At 33.1% G+C, this 20,000-nt stretch overlaps 1 protein-coding gene across 7 annotated transcripts in view; it reads left to right on the forward strand.

Annotated features, from left to right (window-relative positions):
* The window catches only part of LOC124422064, a 243,829-nt gene that overhangs the window by 223,729 nt on the left and 100 nt on the right, over positions 1–20,000 (forward strand). For 3 of the 7 annotated variants that reach the window (XM_046957981.1, XM_046957980.1, XM_046957983.1), the window contains exons 9-18: positions 10,330–10,652; positions 10,835–10,921; positions 11,221–11,421; positions 12,751–12,934; positions 14,164–14,400; positions 14,523–14,549; positions 14,875–15,065; positions 15,159–15,455; positions 15,531–15,684; positions 15,772–20,000. The exon at positions 15,772–20,000 is cut by the window's right edge and continues 100 nt beyond it. In XM_046957981.1, the coding sequence (XP_046813937.1) occupies positions 10,330–10,652; positions 10,835–10,921; positions 11,221–11,421; positions 12,751–12,934; positions 14,164–14,400; positions 14,523–14,549; positions 14,875–15,065; positions 15,159–15,455; positions 15,531–15,684; positions 15,772–16,203 (2,133 nt within the window). In that variant the 3' untranslated portion in view covers positions 16,204–20,000. The remainder of the gene's footprint in view (positions 1–10,329; positions 10,653–10,834; positions 10,922–11,220; positions 11,422–12,750; positions 12,935–14,163; positions 14,401–14,522; positions 14,550–14,874; positions 15,066–15,158; positions 15,456–15,530; positions 15,685–15,771) is intronic. The other 4 variants (XM_046957984.1, XM_046957985.1, XM_046957986.1 and 1 more) reach the window with 4 other exon arrangements.

Genomic DNA, 20,000 nt, shown 5'->3' on the forward strand with positions numbered 1-20,000 from the left:
TTCCTAAACTCTAGATAGTTGGTATACATACATATGTCTTGGACCATTTAAAACGGCTTAAATTAATTTGATAAATCAGACAAATGGATTTTCCTAAGACATCGTAGTTATTATCGATCGACTCTGCCCAACTCAATTTTCGTCTCTCGAATAAAATATGTATGTATCTAAATGTATAAATGAATTTCAATTGAATTCGTGTGAACAAAAAGGAAAAAAAAAAATAATAAAAAGAAAAAGATAGAAAAGATAAGAAAAAAAGGGGAATCGTAAAATCAATCGATATCATATCGAATATTCGTGATAATTTCATTTATTATCTCAATATCGATGGGAATAGTAATTTTATACGAGTCACAATCGGAGATAATCCAACGGGATTTTCAGACGGATAATGTTATTAATCTTCTCGAGAAGGACCACCAAAAGTGATCCTTTAAAACGGTTGGATGATATTATTATATTCAACCACCGTTTGGATATATTCTTATAATTAAGCTGACATATTACGGATATGAAGATAATTGTTATGACGGGTCATTTTCGAACGTACGTTCTAAATGTTAATAATTATAATATTAATTTATAAATGAAATAAAGAAAAAGATAAATTCAATGTTAAATTTTTATCTACCGCGAGTATTCGCTTATATTGTTGATATTAAAGATATATAATTTACAAGAACACGCTGAAAAAGATCTATCAAATCTATAATAATTATAATAATTACATAGTATAATAGAGAGAGAGAGAGAGAGAAAGAGAGAGAGAGAGAGAGAAAGAGAAATATATTTTTACAAAGGCACACAAATTCGTTTGATGGCAAGGACCGGACTTATTTACGACTAGTCAAAGGAGCTAAGTTGAAATTAAAAAAAAAAAAAGAAAAAAAGGAGAAAAAGGAAAATGAAAAAAGAAAAAAAATGGAGGAAGGAATTCTTGGTAAAGCGTTCCTTAATTATCCACCATTTTCTTGCTAACGTTTTAGTGTGTTAATAATTCAGGAATAGCGAGCCGAATCGGTTAAACGGCTGTAGGTGGTGGTAGTGGTTGTGATGGTGGTGGTGGTGGTGCGTCGCATTACTAAGGCTCTTCGGTTAGAAAGAATTAGTCTCCAGAGGGTTGCTAGAAGAAGCCAATGAAAAGAGAGAAGAAGTGCAAAAGAGAAATAGAGAATACAAAATTTAAGCGAGAGAGAGATATATATATATATATTATATATTATATATTATATAGTATATATTATATATAAATTTACATATTAGATATACACAAAGCTACTTTTTTAACGAAAATCGCTGTTACGAAAGCAGAATAATAGCGGCATCGTACCGAAGTATTTATGAACTCGTGGCCAAGTAATTAGCCTGACGCAAACGTACTAATTAAGGACTCGACGTTACGGATAAATACTAGAAAAGAGAGACTGTGAAACTTTAAATCGTGAGCGATTCTTTTTAAAAGCGCAGACTCGAAAGTTATTTTTCTTCTACCTTCCCCTTTTTCTTTTCTTCTCTCCACGTTTTTCTTCTTTATCTTTTCTTTTTCTCTTTCTATTATTATTATTATTATTATTATTATTATTATTATTATTATTATTATTATTATTATTATTATTAAAATATTATTATTATTATTATTTCCAATTACAAAAACATCGATTATTAAACGAAAAGAAGGATAAAGATGAATTTCCTGAAATAATTATTCGTTGAAGTGAACTAAATAAGAGAAACGTTCTTTTATTAATGTTAAAATTATTAAACGGCTCGCTATGTTTTTTTTTTCTCTTTTCTTTCGTTATTCGTTATTGTTAATTCTTTCTTTTTCTACCTTCCTTTCCTTTTTTTCTCTCTTTCATTTAACGTTCCCGCCGCTTTTCGAGATGCAATGACGCTTAATTTGCGAACGAGCACGTTGGTTGGTTCCGAAACGATCGATAATGCAATTAACGATCGCGTTGCATATTGTAACGCACACAGGTAGTACGACGACGAAATCCTGGTACGCTTCTACGATCGATACGGTGCAATAAACAGTACCAATGTTAATTTCTACGGAACCAACTCGAAATGAAATTCCATTTGGTTTTACAATCGCATAAACTTCGTTCCACCTCTCATTTTCTCGTTCTCTTATTCTGTCTCCTGTATTCTCTCTCTCTCTCTCTCTCTCTCTCTCTCTCTCTCTCTCTCTCTCTCTTTCTCTCTCTAACTATCTCTATTTCTCTTTTTTTGTCACTATAACTTCTCCCCGATTATCATTTCTCCTCGTACAATTTCGTTATCATGTTGCTTTTAGCGTACGATTACACATTACGAAGAACATTAACTTTCATAAACGATCGACAAATTATCCAGATCACCTAATTAGATTCTTGTTTTGTTAACTTTTTGAACATAATGAAAAAAATCTTTGACACGTCTTTTCTTTTCTTTTTGACGTTTCAATTCTTTTTGATATTTTTTTTTTTTTTTTTTCTTTTGTTTTCCTCTTCCCTTTTTATCCGCGCCGCTTATAATTTGTGTAAGATTCGCAAAGATATAAGCGATAAAAATGAGATAAGAATAATGAAATTGCAAAGGAATGAAGGGATATGAATCGATTCTTATTTAAATTTATTTCTGAATTTTTTCTTGGAAAAAAAAAAAGAAAGAAACAAAGAAAAGAAGACTAAAGAAAGAAAAAAAAAAACAGGAAGAAAGAAAGAGAAAAATGAAAAGGAAAAGAATATTTCAACGTGATAGAGATCAGACATAGGGATTAAAAATTTTTTTCAGAATATTTGCAGAATACCCGACATAGCCAACAAAGTGATTTCTATTAAATGAACGATCTTTGATATTTTATCTTGACGTTGTTGCGAAGCGATTTATCATCACGACTGTACGAGCATTACACTATCGAATGAGGAATATCGAATTCCCACCGTGAAACTTTCTATCCGATCAGATTTTGTCCGTGAGCTTTACGTTAATAATTACGAACAACGAGAAGGCTCAAACTCGTCGTGTTGAATTTACGCACGATAAATCTTTGAAAAATTCGTAAAAATTCATCCTGACGACAAACGAACGAAGGGAATGAGAAAATGAATGGAGAAATAAACGAATAAGTAAAGTAACAGAAAGAGAGAGAGAGAGAGAGAGAGGAACAAAGAGAGAAATAGAGAGAAATATTAACTGCCATCTCTTCCGACTTCGTAGTATTTAGTAACGCGAATGAAACGAACGTGAGAGAAGTATGCTGTGACTCCGAAGATCATGGATCAAAGGACGTAAGTGTGAGTGAGATGGTTAGATGAATGTGAGATAGTGGAAAATGAAATTTATGGGACAAGGGGGTGGAGAGGTGGGTGCAGGGCAACGACGACGACGACGACGACGATGACGACGACGAGTAATTTAAGATCCAGGTGACATTACTATTTTACGAGAGGACACTAAAACAATTAATTCGCGATATTACTAGACGCGAGAGAGATACGTGCACGTTTTTAACAAAGGATATATCGTGTACGTTAAATACTTAGATATTTACAAATAAATAGATATTCATTTATATGTATATGTAAATGCGTACGTACATATAATGAAATAATTATTATTTCGGAAAAAGTTTTCACGATAAACATTTTAAATAAGTTCGCGTAAAATATTATACAATTATAATTATATGAACGAAAAAATTAGTAACTTAATTGATGTGAAAGATAATGAGGTCGTATAAACGAAAGGCCAAATAATTTTCTTTTTTGTCCTTTTTTTCTGTGGCTTTTTTTTCTTTTTTTTTTTTTTTCCTTTCTTCATATCATTTTATTCTTTTTCTCTTTTGTTGAAACTTTAATGCAATATTACGATACGTTAAATTAACGAACGTAAATGAGAACGAGAGAAAAAGTCCTCGTTCCATCCTCCTCCCCATCTCGTCCCCTCGTCTCACAGCGTCCACTCCAAAAAAAAAGAAAAAGAAAAAAAAAAAAAAAGAAGAAAAGGAAAAAGAATAGTTAAGTAATTCAAATAGTTTTATATTAAACTCTTCTCTCTTAGAAGAGAAAAAAAAAGAGGAAGGGTTGAGAGAGAGAGAGAAAGATGGGTAGGTAGGTTTGAAAAAAAATAATTGGGGAAGAGATTTAAACACGAAATACACACACACACATAAACACGCATGGGCGATATGATAACATCGAAAAGTCCGCGAAACACCGAGGAGCTCCAATTTCAAATTTTTATCTCGTAGTAAAGCACACGCCGGCACGTTAAATTTCCCACGCAACACGCGGCCATAATTTTTAATCACTTTATTACCGGACGTAGCAATGGGAGTGAGAAAGAAAGAGAGAGGAAAATTACAGAAGCGTTATCTCCGTGTACGGCTGTCGTTCTCGTGGACACGAAAATGTTGTCCTCCTATTTATAAAAATATAATGTACATGGAATATACGGTAAAAACATATTCCAAACCAGTTTGTGGACCATCATATTTTTTCAAATCTGACGTTTCGAAAAATTTGCTCTCTCTCTCTCTCTCTCTCTCTCTCTCTCTCTCTCTCTCTCTCTCTCTCTTTCTTTCTCTCTCTCTCTCTCTCTCTTTCTGCTCTCTGTCTGTCAATTGTTCTTTCTGTCTCTCTCTCTTTCTCTCTGTCTATTCCTGTCCTGTCTTTCTGACTATCTGCCTGTCTGTCTCTCTCTATGTTTATTTCTGTCCTGTCATTATCTCTCTCTTTCTCTCTTTCTCTCTCTCTCTCTCTCTCTCTCTCTCTCTCTCTCTCTCTCTCTCTCTCTCTCTCTCTCTCTCTCTTTTTCCCCCAGTATATGTACATATCTATCTATTATACCAACTCGTGCTATATCCCCATGATGCATCCCGTAGGAAACGTTTCTGTATAATATGTATCTACGATATAACTACGGTCGGTTCCCTCGAGATTTGATATGCACGCATGTGTGTAAATTTACCGAGAAAACATGCGTTGCGAAGATGTGAGAGAGAGAGAGAGAGAGAGAGAGAGAGAGAGAGAGAGAGAGAAACTAAGAGAATATCAAGACAAACCAACAACGTAATCCTTGTCGCAACTTCTGCGCAACGTTCATGAATATTTTGACGTATTCTTGTTACTTCCTTTGCGAATTGTTCGTCGGTGTATTAAAAAAAGAAAAAGGGAAAAAAAAGAAATAAAAAGAAAAAAATAAAAAAGAAAAGAAATAAAGAAAAAGAAAGAGATAGATAGAAAAAGAGAAATAAATAATAAAAGTCAGAGAATGGAATACATTTTTGAAACACGTTTTTCCTACTTTCGAAAACACTTTTTCCTTTTCTCTCTCTCTCTCTCTCTCTCTCTCTTTCTTTCTTTCTTTCTCTCTCTTTCCCTTTCTTTTTATATCTCTCATCCATCGCTCTTGCTCTATTTCTCATAAAAGTCACGATCACCCTAGATCGTTCGATCAGAGATCTTCCGAACCATAGAAAAATTAGTTTTCACAGAGAATATATCTCGTCTAGAAAAAAAAATAGAGAGAAAGGGAAAGAGAGAGAGAGAGAGAGAGAGAGAGAGAAAAAAAAAAGGAACATTTCTCGTGAAAACTATCATATGTATTCTCTGAGTGTCTCGACATGCGCACTCATATATACACGCGCGCACATGCGCACATATACACATATGTATATATTGGAAAGAGTGAGTGAATGAGAAAGAGAGACAGAGAGAGAGAGAGAGAGAGAGAGAGAAAAAGAGAAAAGATAGTCCACACGGAGAATTACTGCCTGTCGTATTTAATTGAAAAGCGGCACGCAGCACGCACGGATCGAGCAGAGATCTATAAATTTTCGAAGTAGCCATTGTGCAGAACCATTCTCTCTCTCTCTCTCTCTCTCTCTCTCTCTCTCTCTCTCTCTCTCTCTCTCTCTCTCTCTCTCTCTCTCTCTCTCTCTCTCTAACTCTCTACTACCGACGTAATTCCTTCTCGTATGTTTGTGTTTGCCAGTAGTTACGAATATCCTTTACTCCCACACGGTAAAGAGATTAGAATGAATCTTGCGATACTTTAGATATCAATGAAAATTACAAAATGGTGGAAACGATGCTCTTGTTTGATATATTATACGAGTAATATTCTCTACGTCAAATTTAAGACAGACAGCTAAGATTTTCATCTTCTTATTTTCAAAATAATATTATATATCGTACATTCGCATTATATCAGATCCCTATGAATAAACGTTTTATAGACAATAATTCAATATTTCAAATTATTGCAAATTAAATAGAACAAATTATCCTTTTCTTTCTTTTTTTTTTTTTTTCTTTTAGACCTATTTATCTTAAATTTAATCATAAAGAGAAATTATAGAAAATTTTATATTCGAATTGGAGAAATATGATGAGCAGTTTTTAAAAATTTACGAAAACAAAATGATTAATGATTTTATTATTATTAATAATTAATTACTTTCTAATGCTACTTTTCTCTTTTTATATATATATATATATATATATATATATATATATATATATTTCTTCTTTAAGAATTATTTAATACACATTGTATATATGTTCATCAGAATTATAATTTACGCGTTAATGTAAATTATTCCGACGAAGTGAACGGTGAAATGAATTTGTTTTTCTTCTTTTTTAATCGTTTACTTACAATCATTAGAATTTCTATTATGCAATAAACAGTTCAAACATCGAAACGTGACCTATATAATAGAAATTCAAACGTTGTACCGTGCGATTAGATTTATCTTAATCATATAATATTGAAAGATTTTTAAATACTTTCGCGTTATGTTTGTATTTATATCGTAACGATATAATTGAATACATGTGAAAAATGTCAAGTATAAATAAGCTTATTATAATATCGTCGTAAGCAAGATAACGCAATGCAATCCAATGCAATGCAACGCAACGCAAAGTTATCATAATCGAGCGAGAGTCTAGCTCGAATAACAGTTTTCCCATATAATCATATACGCTCGATCGAACGCAAATATGCCGAAGGCTGTACATTATGAATTCAAATGAACGAACGTCCTGTTAAATTATATTTTACCATCCTATGTACATATATATATACATATATATATATATATATATATATATATATATACACACATAGTTTTGCTTTATGATTGTTAACATAGCACACATACAATAATAGATTGCTTTTAGTTTAATCCAGAAAAAAGATAGGAGAAACACGCGAAATGGGAAAGAGAAAAGAGAGAGAGAGAGAGAGAGAGAGAGAGAGAGAAAGAAAAAAGAAGAATCGAGAAAAAGTTGCGAATGACACGAAGCAACGTTCGACTATAGTGAAAGACAAATATTTGTTGAAGGGCCGAATGGCGATCTTGATAAATAAATAAAGTACCGTTTTAATGGAATACAAATTTACCTGACATAAAAACTAAACGATTATCAAAGGATCGTTAAATAAGAAAGACCGAAAAATAGAAACCTTTCAAGTCTATTCTTCCTTTTTCTTCTTTCTTTTCTTTTTTTTTTCGACAAAAAATCATTTATTATTTGCAAACGTTAATTATTCCTTTTCTTATCGTATTATTTAATCAATGATAATGTATATATAATAGATAAGTATTACGTAAATTTCTCACTAAGGAAGTCGACGAACTTAGCAAGCTGTCGAGAACATGCCACTGACAGAAATAGTCTGACCAATCGTATACTTCCACTACTGTACTTGTCATTGTCTGCCCATTACAGACCGTAGAAACTTAGTCTATTCTCCTTAGATATACATATATATATATATATATATATATGTGTGTGTGTGTGTGTGTGTGTGTGTGTTATTCAAATGATGTACGAAAATGGAGTATCAAATCTAAACAGAAATAGTAAATTCGAATTAACCTTAGAAATGATATATTTTATCAAAAATTTTTGTCATAGAAATGTTTTTCATTTCTATTGATGATTCTTCGTTCAAGGTTGATAATCGATGCTCAATATAGCGTTATATTCGAAATTCATACTGGATAATATCGGTAATAGAACTTAAGCTGGCTTAGATGCTACTTCGACATTGCATTTATAACGTTAGTAGTAGAGCAACGTTACGTTATAATCGTATAACACGTTTATAACTAGGGATGTGTATGAAAGATAAAAGCCGATCGTGGGTATTAAACACGACTGGATCGCAATATAACTTGAACGCACGAACGAACCTACGCGCTTAACAAACAAATCGATATTAACCTACGACGACGACGACGACGATGACGATGATGACGACAACGACGACTACGACGACAACAACGAACTTCGTCGTAATAATAATTATTACAAGAATTCGCGAAGCTTTAGCTCGTTGTCGCTTTTGATTATGATAATTTTCAAACAGATTTAGATCTTATTCAATCACTGCGTATGCTTAACAATATTTTCATAAAGAACCATAATGAAAATGATTAAAGACATATAACATGCTAACAATAATAATAATAATAATAATATTAATAATAATAATAATAATAATAATAATAATAATAATAATAATAATAATAACTCCGATGAAAAAGGTATTATATTCGTGCACCATTGGTACTCCCAATTAATGAACCTTGAACTATTGCACTATTGATTATAAATGCGTTACGCGTTATAAATAATTACAGAGATAATTAGATAAAATAATTCACAAGCTCATTAACGATCGTTGTAAAATCACATTACCGTGAAGGGCCTCCGATCAATTGTTACCTGTGTTCGCCATGCATCGCCAATCGACGTGAAAGCCCATAAGTTAATATCAATGAATGACGTTCCGGCTTCTCGAAATTAGCAGCCAACGCGATAATACTATTATAGATTCGTGACTGTAATGGACGTATACAGTCGGCCATGTTAAAGGACGATGAGCTTGGATGAATAATCGAGCTATCATTATATAGTCCATGGAGAGTTGATTTTTAAACTATTGTCTTTATAATCTGTTCAATGATAAAATGAACGTTTCAGTGGAATTATTAGCCGTTGAATGAACACGGTAATCATCATCAAAGAGAGAGAAAGAGAAAGAGAGATAGAAAGAGAGAGAGAGAGAGAGAGAGAGAGAGAGAGAGAAATTAACTTATACGAATGATTTGCTCGAATACTTCGAGCATTTAACAAAAGAATTTTCATTCTAAACGAAACGAACTCGAAACATTCGGACTTATTAAATTTCAAGCAACTCCTCGTAAAAGTAGTTTTCCTTAAAAATGAACTATCAAAACGTTACTTGCATTTATGATAACTTGGGCGATTTCGCACGAATGCACGTGAATATACCGAGGATTTCGTGATTGGTAAGTTGTAAAAGGTCTGTGCAGTTGCATTTGTAAGGTTAATTAAAAATCTCGAGATATGTTTGCTCTTTCTCTCTCTCTCTCTCTCTCTCTATCTCTATCTCTATCTCTATCTCTATCTCTATCTCTATATCTCTATCTTTCTCTAGGAAAACAAGTATTTCAAATGAGGAAAGACGTTATCGTCCAGTGAATCTGTGCTTCGAGAACGTGCAATTCGAGGAATTTCTAAAAGGGAATATCGTGCTACCCTTTCAAAGGGAAATAACCTCTAGTTCGCGTAGGAACTCGCTTGATATGCGGTTAGAGGCGCTTAAGCTCGTTAAAAACGACATAAAGCCCGATAACTTTCTACGAATACGAGCGTAACCTTGTAATTTGCCGGCTTTCGTGCATCGTCGGAAAATGATTACGATACTTTCACTTGCGTATTACAGAAGACTGTAACACAACCGACATAAGAGAGAGAAAGAAAGAGAGAGAGAGAGAGAGAGAGAGAAGGAAAAAAAGTCTTACATATATATCCTTATCATAATTTTATCTCTAGAATGGTGCGCGTTTGTAACCTTTAATTGTCGTTAAAAAATATATCTCGACGATTCAAGTTTCTCAAAACTCTCCCTATGTCATATTAAAATTTTTAATTTTAATTACACATTAAACATTGTTCCTCGTTGTAAATTAAAAATTTAAATATGGCGCGACGCGTTCGCGATTCTTCGATCGATATATCGATCGAGAGCATCGAGTCAGTACCATCTAGCGGTTATTGGTACAAATTAAAAGTGCCGCTCGGCACCTAACGACTTATACGTACATTATAGAAAAAATGAAAATAATATACGTAAAACTTGAAAGTAATAAAATGCTTTTTTTTTCTTTTTTCTTTTTTTTTTTTGAAACGAATAAACCAAACTTATTATTTTCAATGGATCTTTGATTATTATCGTTGGGCTATTGATTAAATTTTTCTTTTTCTTTTTTTTTTTTTTTTCCTTTCCATTTCACAGTCACTGACGAGACAACGTCCAAGAGAAAGATCTCGAACGAGGCCAGAATCTCGAAGCTTTCCGCCAAGCGTAATTGCCTATCTGTCAAGGACAGAGGGCGTATCATCCCCGGAAAACGGCCAGGAAGAAGAAGAATCCTTTTTTGAAAGACCGCCGCCTCCGCCACCGCCATTACCGCCGCCAGCTTTGACAACGAGTCAGCAACAAACCCAAACGCAAATCGAACAGACTGCTGGGGGATTGACTAAAGCTGAGGATGTCGATGGCAAGATTGAAATTCGAGATTCAACGAACGAACGTGAGACGAGCGAGGAATTGGTCAGGTATCGTCAGATTCGAATCCTTCGTTCATTCATTTGTTCATTCCTTCCTTCCTTTCTTCCTTCGTTCTCTCCTTTCTTATCTAATTTTATCGGACATTTAATAGTTCGTAATCGAATATTGTTTTCGATTACTTTTGGGAAAAAATAATCGAATGAAAAAGATTGATTAACGTCCATTGCAGATTCGCGCAGCAAAATGAGGAGAGAAGTACGATCGACGGACAAGTTAGGAGACCTCATCAGGTCACGAGGGACCATTATACTTCAAGGTAAAATCTAAAATTGATTATATTGATATTTAAGAAAAAAAAAAAATTGTTCAATATTTAATTTACATGAGATGGAGTGATACACAAAAGTTTTATGATTAGATTTAGATCACGCTTTTATTAGGTCCTACGTGTGCTCGTCGTCGAGAAATAATAATTAATATCGATAAATTGATAAACTTTTCTTCTATCCATCTACGTTCGATGAATACATTGAAAATCCATTTTCATTTGTATGGAAATTTAATAAAACTATATCACGAGGTCGAGCACACGATGTATACTCTTTACAACGAAAGAAATTACAGAAAGACAAGTTGGAGCAGGTCGAAATACGACGGCCCATTGAGAGAGGACACAAGGATGCAGCAAGACGATAGTGTAACTCTGAGAAGGGAAATGACCGGTGGTACAAGAATCTCCCCTAGTACCATCGACCGTGTCTTTGATAATAGTAATCGACGGCAATATGGCATGGGAATCGTTGGTCGATTTTTCGGGTATGTACATCCGATCATATTTATTTTCATTAAAATTATTAATCATTTTCGTTAAAACTATACTAACAAATTTTGAACGCTTCAAACAAATCAAATTATATATATATATATATAATTTCAATTATAATCAAATATATAAAATGTATAATATATATATATATTATTAATTTTCTATTATACAAATATTTATATAAATAATTTCATTATGACAGAATATATATTTTGATTATTATATTATTTATGATTATATATATATATTTATTTATTTATTTATTTATTTATTTATTTATTTATTTATTTATTTATTTATTTATTTATTTATTTATTTATTTCTTTTTTGTATTATACAAATATTTATATAAATAATTTGATTTACAATCATTATATGACAAATATAATAAGAACGAATTCTTGAAAATGACCTAAAAATATTATTCACACGAAACGCTCGTTCACTTTTCACCGTTCGTTTAACAAAGTTAGTTCTATGTACTAAGCAACGTACATAGAAAGAGAAGATAAAGAGAGAGAGAGAGAGAGAGAGAGAGAGAAAGCACAGCTTTCTATGAAACAAGGACCTCTCCGGTGCAAGACTCAAGAATCTCATGCATAAATAAATATTAATGGAAAGAGCTGTTTGTACCAATTCAAAATTGAATCTCAAAGTTAGTATACTTTGGTTTCGTGCTTCCACGTCACAAGAGACATTGTGACGTAATAATCATAAAGTAAACTTCTAACAACTTGCGATCGACATTGTCTTCGTGATAACAGTGACGATGATAATGACGATAATGATAATGATAACGATGACGATGACGATGACAATGACAATGACGATGACGATAATGATGAAGATGATGAAAATGATGCAGATGATGATAATGATTCAAGAGGTATTATAGTTAATCACTTGTTTTTTTTAAACAAATTTAATAACCATACATTTCTCGTATTGTAAGAAATAGAGAGAGAGAGAGAGAGAGAGAGAGAGAGAGATGGACGAATGACTCGTTTAATGCTAGAATTTCAAGGTGGATAATAATAGTACCCAGGTGCGACATCAAATGTCATCTTTGACACGGAGAATGATTGATACGAGTCCGCGACATTTTATTAAATGTCACGAAATGTCAGCGGCAACGTTCGTCGGTTTAATAGTACTGGGTAGACTTGACGTAAAAGTACCGAGAAAGAGAAAGAGAGAAAAATAGAAAGAAAGAGAGAGAGAGAGAGAGAGAGAGAGAGAGAGAGAGAGGAAGAGAAAGAAAGAAAGAAAGAAGAAGATAGATAGATCCTTAAATTCTTTTCTCCCTCGTATATTTTCAGGAGATCCTTTCGGAAGAGTATAACCAACAAACCGGAAGTAAGAAAGCAACTGGACGATTTCGAGGATCACAGACCTTATTTTACATATTGGATCACGACCGTGCAAGTTCTCATTCTGATAATATCTTTAGCTTGTTATGGCTTCGGACCTGTTGGGATGGAACTTAATCATAGATCAGCGAGAGTAAGTTATATCGTCGTGTATTTTCAAATTCGTACATTCATATACATATATCTTATTTCTTATTTCTTATATATATATATATATATATATATATATATATATAAGATTGTATATATATATACATATATATATATATACAATATATATATATATATATATATATATATATATATAAGATTGTATATATATATACATATATATATATATACAATATATATATATATATATATATATATATATATATATATATATACAAAATCAATTATTACTTTATATCGAAAAGTTAATTTTTTACTTGATATTTATATATATAATTGATCTTTTTAATATACGAAAAAAAAAGAAAGAAAATTGATTTTATACAGAGTTCAAAAAGAAAAGAATGAATAAATAAATAAATAAATAAATAATTTATACCATATTGTAGGAAACGGTAAACAATAGAGATTATTATGAACGATTCATTGAGTAACGCTATTATTAATGTCGTAGAGAGTAATAAAAACATAAAATTATTTGACTGTTAAACGAAATTGATGTTTCGCGAGAACCTATGTATATATTATACAGATATACATATGTACGTGCATACATACGTACATAACCACAAGGTGTATAGAATCGTTGACCCAGGCAATCCCAAATAAAACTTTATATTCGATAATTGATAGATTGCAAATGTTATGCAAACCGCGCGTGCCGTCGTGTATGCGCACGGCAAATCGTCTCCCTATAAATAATCATGAGGTTCTACGGTCGTCGTGTTATTCAACGTCATCGTACCTCGATTTGCTCCATTTCTATCGCGATCCTTCGTATCTTTTTGTGTTTTTATCTGTCTATGTATGTATATATGTATGTACATATATGTGCGTCCGCATGTATGCAACCATTTATACGCTAGATAGAATTTTGAATTCTATCTTCGTTTCTCGAATTCATTTCTATTCTTTCTCGATACATTCTTTTTCTTTTTCTTTCTTTTTTTTTTTTAATGGAACATTTTTTTTTTTTTTTTTTTTTTTTTTTTTTTTTTTTTTTTTTGTTTTTTTGTCTCTTTCTTACGATCACGCGTTAGATATGTGACGATTGTTCTTGTTATTTTCTTTTTTTATTTATTTTTGTTTTTCTTTTTTTTTTTCTTTTCTACGCGAAAATATTAACACGTTCATATATACGTGAGATTGAAAATGAAATGAAATGAATTAATATTTATTATCGATTTGTAGGTTTTGGTAACGAGCTTGTCGTTACAAGAAGTCGATTATCAAGAGCCTGCAAATTTCTGGCTCGGACCAAGAGCCGCCGATCTGATACATCTTGGTGCAAAATTTGCTCCGTGTATGCGCCGAGATATTAAGATTTTGAAGGAGATCGACATTTGGAGAGAAAGAGAACGCGATACCGCTTGCTGTATAAGAAACGATGATTCCGGTTGTGTGCAATCGAGTAAAGCCGACTGTTCAGTGAGTTCAATTTGATTTTATGCTCGATCATCTAATTATTTCAAATACATATTCCCTTTTATCCTATAAAGATCATATCGATAATATAAATTCTACTTTTTTTTTTTTTACTAAACCAACTGGTCCGAGGATTGAAATCAACGATTACGGTAAATTTAATGGGCCATTAAGCATGCATTCATTGCACGTTAATTTATATTTAGATTCGAACAAATTTTCTTTATTATTAATCTTTTTCATTGCCCCTTTTTAAAATTCTATGATTATTATCAATATTAATGTAAAGTTGAATATAATTAAGTAAATATTATTCAATCTTCAAAATATATAATTTTTTCTTTGTAAGTGTTTACGAGGAGTAATCTATAAGTATAGTAATTTAATAAAATATAAAAATAAAAAATATATATATACACACACATATATATATATATATTCACATACATATATACATAGCCATATATATATATATAGAACACGATATCGACCTGGAAAAAATGGGGCCCTGGAGACAGTGGACCTGGTGGACGAATAAGTGGATCCGTTTGTGGTTTGGACCCAAAATTTTGTGATGCTCCAGCTAGCATAGCCCCATACGAATGGCCAGATGATATCACTAAATGGCCCATCTGTCGAAAAACTAATCCATTCAGTCAGCGCTACAAGTAAGTATGAAAATGATCACGAATCAAATAATTTCTCGTAAATATTTAATATTAAAAGAGTTAAGGTATTCAATGAATTTTTCAATTCAATAGTAAAAATTTGAATCAAAGAGGAAATGGAAATTTTCCGATCGGTCGATACAAAGATAAAATGGCGGAGCACATGGTTTGTGAGGTGATAGGACATCCTTGCTGTATCGGTATTCATGGAATGTGTCGAATAACAACGAAGGAGTATTGTGATTTTGTCGGTGGTTATTTTCACGAGGAAGCATCCTTGTGCTCCCAAGTCGAATGCCTCCACGACGTTTGCGGTATGATACCATTCCTCCATCCTGAATGGCCAGATCAGTTCTATAGATTATTCACTACGACCTTCCTTCATGCTGGGTAGTATCGCTATCCTTTTTTTGTAATCCCTTCATGCCTAACCGATCGTATGGATTTAAACGTGTCATCTTTTAGAATTCTACACCTGGCTATAACTCTACTGATTCAATATTTCTTGATGAGAGACTTGGAGAAGCTAACGGGCTCGTTGCGTATCGCTTTGATCTACTTCGTGGGCGCGTTAGCTGGAAATTTGGCCAGTGCGATATTCGTTCCTTACAGAGCGGAGGTAATATAAAATAATTTCTCATACATTTAAATTTAATAAAAAACGAAACTATAACAAGAGAATATATAATCGATTTTTATTGTTCAGGTTGGTCCAGCTGGAGCACATTTTGCATTGCTCGCCACTCTAGTCGTCGAGGTCCTGCATTGCTGGCCAATGCTGAAACATCCAAGGCGAGCACTTTCAAAGTTAATCTGCATACTTTTGGGTCTCCTAATACTCGGTGTTTTACCATGGATCGACAACTATGCTCACCTCTTTGGCTTTATCTTCGGCTTCCTTGCGGCTTACGCCTTCATGCCTTTCATATCTTTCGGGCACTACGATAGACGTCGTAAAATCTTTCTTATTTGGGTTTGCCTCGTGCTCATAGTCGGTCTCTTCGTTCTCCTTCTTACTCTCTTCTACAACGTTCCCGTCTACGAGTGCGAGGTCTGCAAGCTCTTCAATTGTATACCCTTTACGCGCGACTTTTGCGCCTCGCAAAATATCAACATCAAGAGGGAAGAGCCCGTATGACACACGGGGCCGCGGTTCAAAGTCGAGCGCGAAGTACCGTTCGGCCCCCGATCCTACGCTCGTTCTCATCCTACAACAACATTAACAATAACAACAGCAACAACAATAAAAACAACAACAGCAACAACAACAACAACAATAACAACAACAAGCCAAGAATTCTCGATCCAACGGATTCTCTTAGCCTTTTTGGCTATAATCCTCTCGAATCCTCCGTACGATCGTCATCTAGAAAGATCTTTTTCCTACGATACCTGAAGGATTGATCGAGGCCGGGTGTTGTCTCTTTTTTCTTAAATTGTACAAAAAAAAAAAAAAGAATGAAAAAAGAAAAGGAAAGGAAAGGAAAGTAACGTTGAAGCGTAACATAGTGTCTCGAGATCCGATAAAATGGCGAAAGATCGACGACGATCGAAAGGATCCACCATGTTGTTTCGGAATTTTCTTCCATTATTCTTCGCCCACTGCCAAGGGGAACGCAAACTGCGAAGAACGATTACAATGGCGACTAATAAGATCTCTCGAGATGAAGAACTGACATAATGCCTTAAACAAGTATAATCGCGTACTCTCTCGTCGTTCTTCTCCTTCTCGAGTAAAAGAAAAAAAAAAAAAAAGTATTAAAATTCTCGATTTTTGGAACGATATGAGCCTCGATGGAATGTAAATATAATATATTTGCGCATTATTATATATTAACGTTCCAACGTTTTCTTTTTCTTTTTTTTTCTCTCTTCTTATTTTTTCGACGAGATATCACGAATATAATAAGCACGATCTTTTTGTGGATTCGTCGAGGAGATAATTACCGATCCGAGGGAATCCGTTGAGACACGAGCGTTCATCTCTTTTGGTGTGTGTTAATATTAAAAGAAAAAATTAAAAAAGAAAAAAAAAACAAAAAAAACAAATAAGGAAAAGAAGGAAAGTGAGTGTAAATAGAATAAAAAAAGGAGAGAGAGAGAGAGAGAGAGAGAGAGAGAGAGAAAGGGGAATAAAAAGAGAAGAAAATGGAAGAGTGGAAAAGAGAACGGGGGGGAGGTGAAGAAAAGAAAAAGAAATAAAACAAAACTCTTGTTAAATACGTTCTAATGCTCTAACGGACGCGACGATTAATGAAAATAATAATTATAGGGAGAATCTTTGAAAGTGTGCACGTCTTTTTTTCGTCTCACACAGCACGGCGTAACCGTATCTCGTATGATGTACCTCCGACACACTGGAACTATCTGTGATGGACCACACGATCGACTACGGAGATATTTTTAAATAGTTGTACACGATAGATAGCGAGAGTGCAACACATCATCGTGAGGGCTCGAGGAATCGCCGATATATAAGATGAATTGTTAGAGAGAAGAGCTTTTGAGGTCGGATGAGCTTAATTTTAAGAGTCGGAGGGGAGACACGCGACACAAGGAGGAAAGTGTTAAAAATTAAGTCTACGATGAAACGAAACACAATTTTTTATAATGGCGCGAAGAGAGAGAGAGGGATATCAGAACTCTTAATCAATTTTCGAAACTTGTACATATAATTAAACATGCGAGAGCGAGCGAGAGAATGAGTGAGAGTGAGAGTGAGAGTGAGAGAGAGAGAGAGAGAGAGAGAGAGAGAGAGAGTGAGAGTGAGAGAGAATGTGAAAAAATGAGACGAGTGGAAGCGTGTTTACGCGAAGCGTTTAAGTCGAATCGACTATGGTTAACGTAATATTGTAAATGTGTATTTTATTATAACGGGTATGTAAGATGTAACTGGCAAAATAAGCAGCTGATCCGTGATCCGCGATTTTATTCGTCTCTACAGCTTAACGAGTTTTAAGGCGTGTTTGCGTTTAACAAACTAGAGCTAGCGAGAACAGAAGACGGAAATAAAATGTGCCACAATGTGAAAATGATCAAGCAAGCAGGTTGAAAGGATGATACGGCAACGTTCTTACGAGGGTGATTGAATGAAACATTTTTCGAAAGATCACTTATAAATATCATTTTTTATCTCCATCGTATCAATGAATTATCGTCTAGTAATAAATCCTTAATCGTTGAAATCTTTTTCATTAGAATCATAATTGATTTTTCTTTTTTCTTTTTTGTTTTTCTTTTCTTTTTTCTTTTTTTTTTTTTGCTTCCTCCCTTTTTTCATACGTTCTTCTTTCCTCTTGTTCTTTTTTTTTCTTTTCTCTTTTTTCATTTCAAATTTTATCAACGTTCCCAATTACGTTATCTTAAAATTGTTTCGTCGAAATCACCCTCGTATATTTCTACCTGCGTATATAAAGTTTTGCGACCTCCTCTGATATAGCACGCTCAGTTAAGGATTGATTCTTTCGTTGCCACAGCTAAGTCAATCATTCTGTTGATTTACTTTTTAAAAATTATTCTAAGAGGAATAGCAACAATTATTGTCTTCCTATTGCGTTTGATATTTTTCTTTTTTTATTTTTTTCTTTTATTTTTTTTTATTTTTTTTTTTTTTCTTTTTTTTGCCTTTCAATAAAAATCATACAAAATACTTTTAACGTTTTAGCCAATAATAATTAAGATTATTCCTTTTTTCATAATATTATATATGTAATAGAAAGCTTGATAAACAAGTATAATATATTTAAATTACTCGATAAGAAAACTTTTCCATATATGCTTTCTGACTATAATTAATATCCGTATATTTCCTTCTATTAATTTAATCATATGTACGTATGATTGACACAATGCTGGGCACAAAACCGAATTCTCGTATCTTAGCGTAGAAGCGTAAGATTAACAACAATAACAAGAAACAATCTACCCCCTCTCCCCCCCCTACATCACGCTCGTACATCCAATAGTATGCTAACTTAACTTATATTGCGCAAGAAGAGTACTGCCTATTGCAGTCCAAATATTAAGATAATGATCATTATGATTATATGATTATTATTGATTATTATTATTATTGATTATTATTATTATTGTGATTATTATTATCGTTATTATTACTTAACAGAGTAATTACATCCTCGTGTAATAAAGGATACAAGAAAGAAATATGAAAAAAAGAAATCTAATTTAATGCGAGAAAGAGAGAGAGAGAGAGAGAGAGAGAGAGAGAGAGAGAAAGAGAGAAAGAGAGAGAGTGAGAGAGAGAGAGAGAAAAGTGTGACGTGTGAATTGTTCAATATTAATGATGCGTTCGAAATTTTGTGATAAACGAATATATAAGGGACATAAAAACAAAAAGTGAATGAAGCTAAGCTACGTATGAAGCCATAAATACAATGAGTATCGATAACACACATGAAACTTTTCGGATTATACATATATAAATAAATATATATATATATAAATATATAATATATTATATATTTATATATATATATATATAAATATGAATATGAATATAAATACACGATGAAGAAATAAGAAAACGTATGCCGATTAACGGAAGCCCAGGTGTACCGTGGCGATTGTCGACGAGTAACATATTGTTATTATTGTAAATGTGTCATATACATATAATAGCATGCGTAAAAGAAAAAAAAAAAAAAAAAAAAAAAAAGTAACAAACGGAAAAAATGCCACCACACAATAATATACACGTAAAAACGTACATACGCGCATATGTGCACGCGCGCGCGCGTGCCAACACGCAAAAAACATATACACACACACACACATGTTAAGAAAAAACATTACACACAACAGTGAATGAGAAAAATAAAATTGAGAACCTTCGATATTTCCATACCGTTCACGGCGAGGTGGAATGTCGTCTTTCGCCGCGGGGGCGAAGGGGAGATAGCTACGTTCAAAGTGCCT

Source organism: Vespa crabro, chromosome 2 (assembly GCF_910589235.1).
Source record: "Vespa crabro chromosome 2, iyVesCrab1.2, whole genome shotgun sequence".
Classification (NCBI taxonomy): domain Eukaryota; kingdom Metazoa; phylum Arthropoda; class Insecta; order Hymenoptera; family Vespidae; genus Vespa; species Vespa crabro.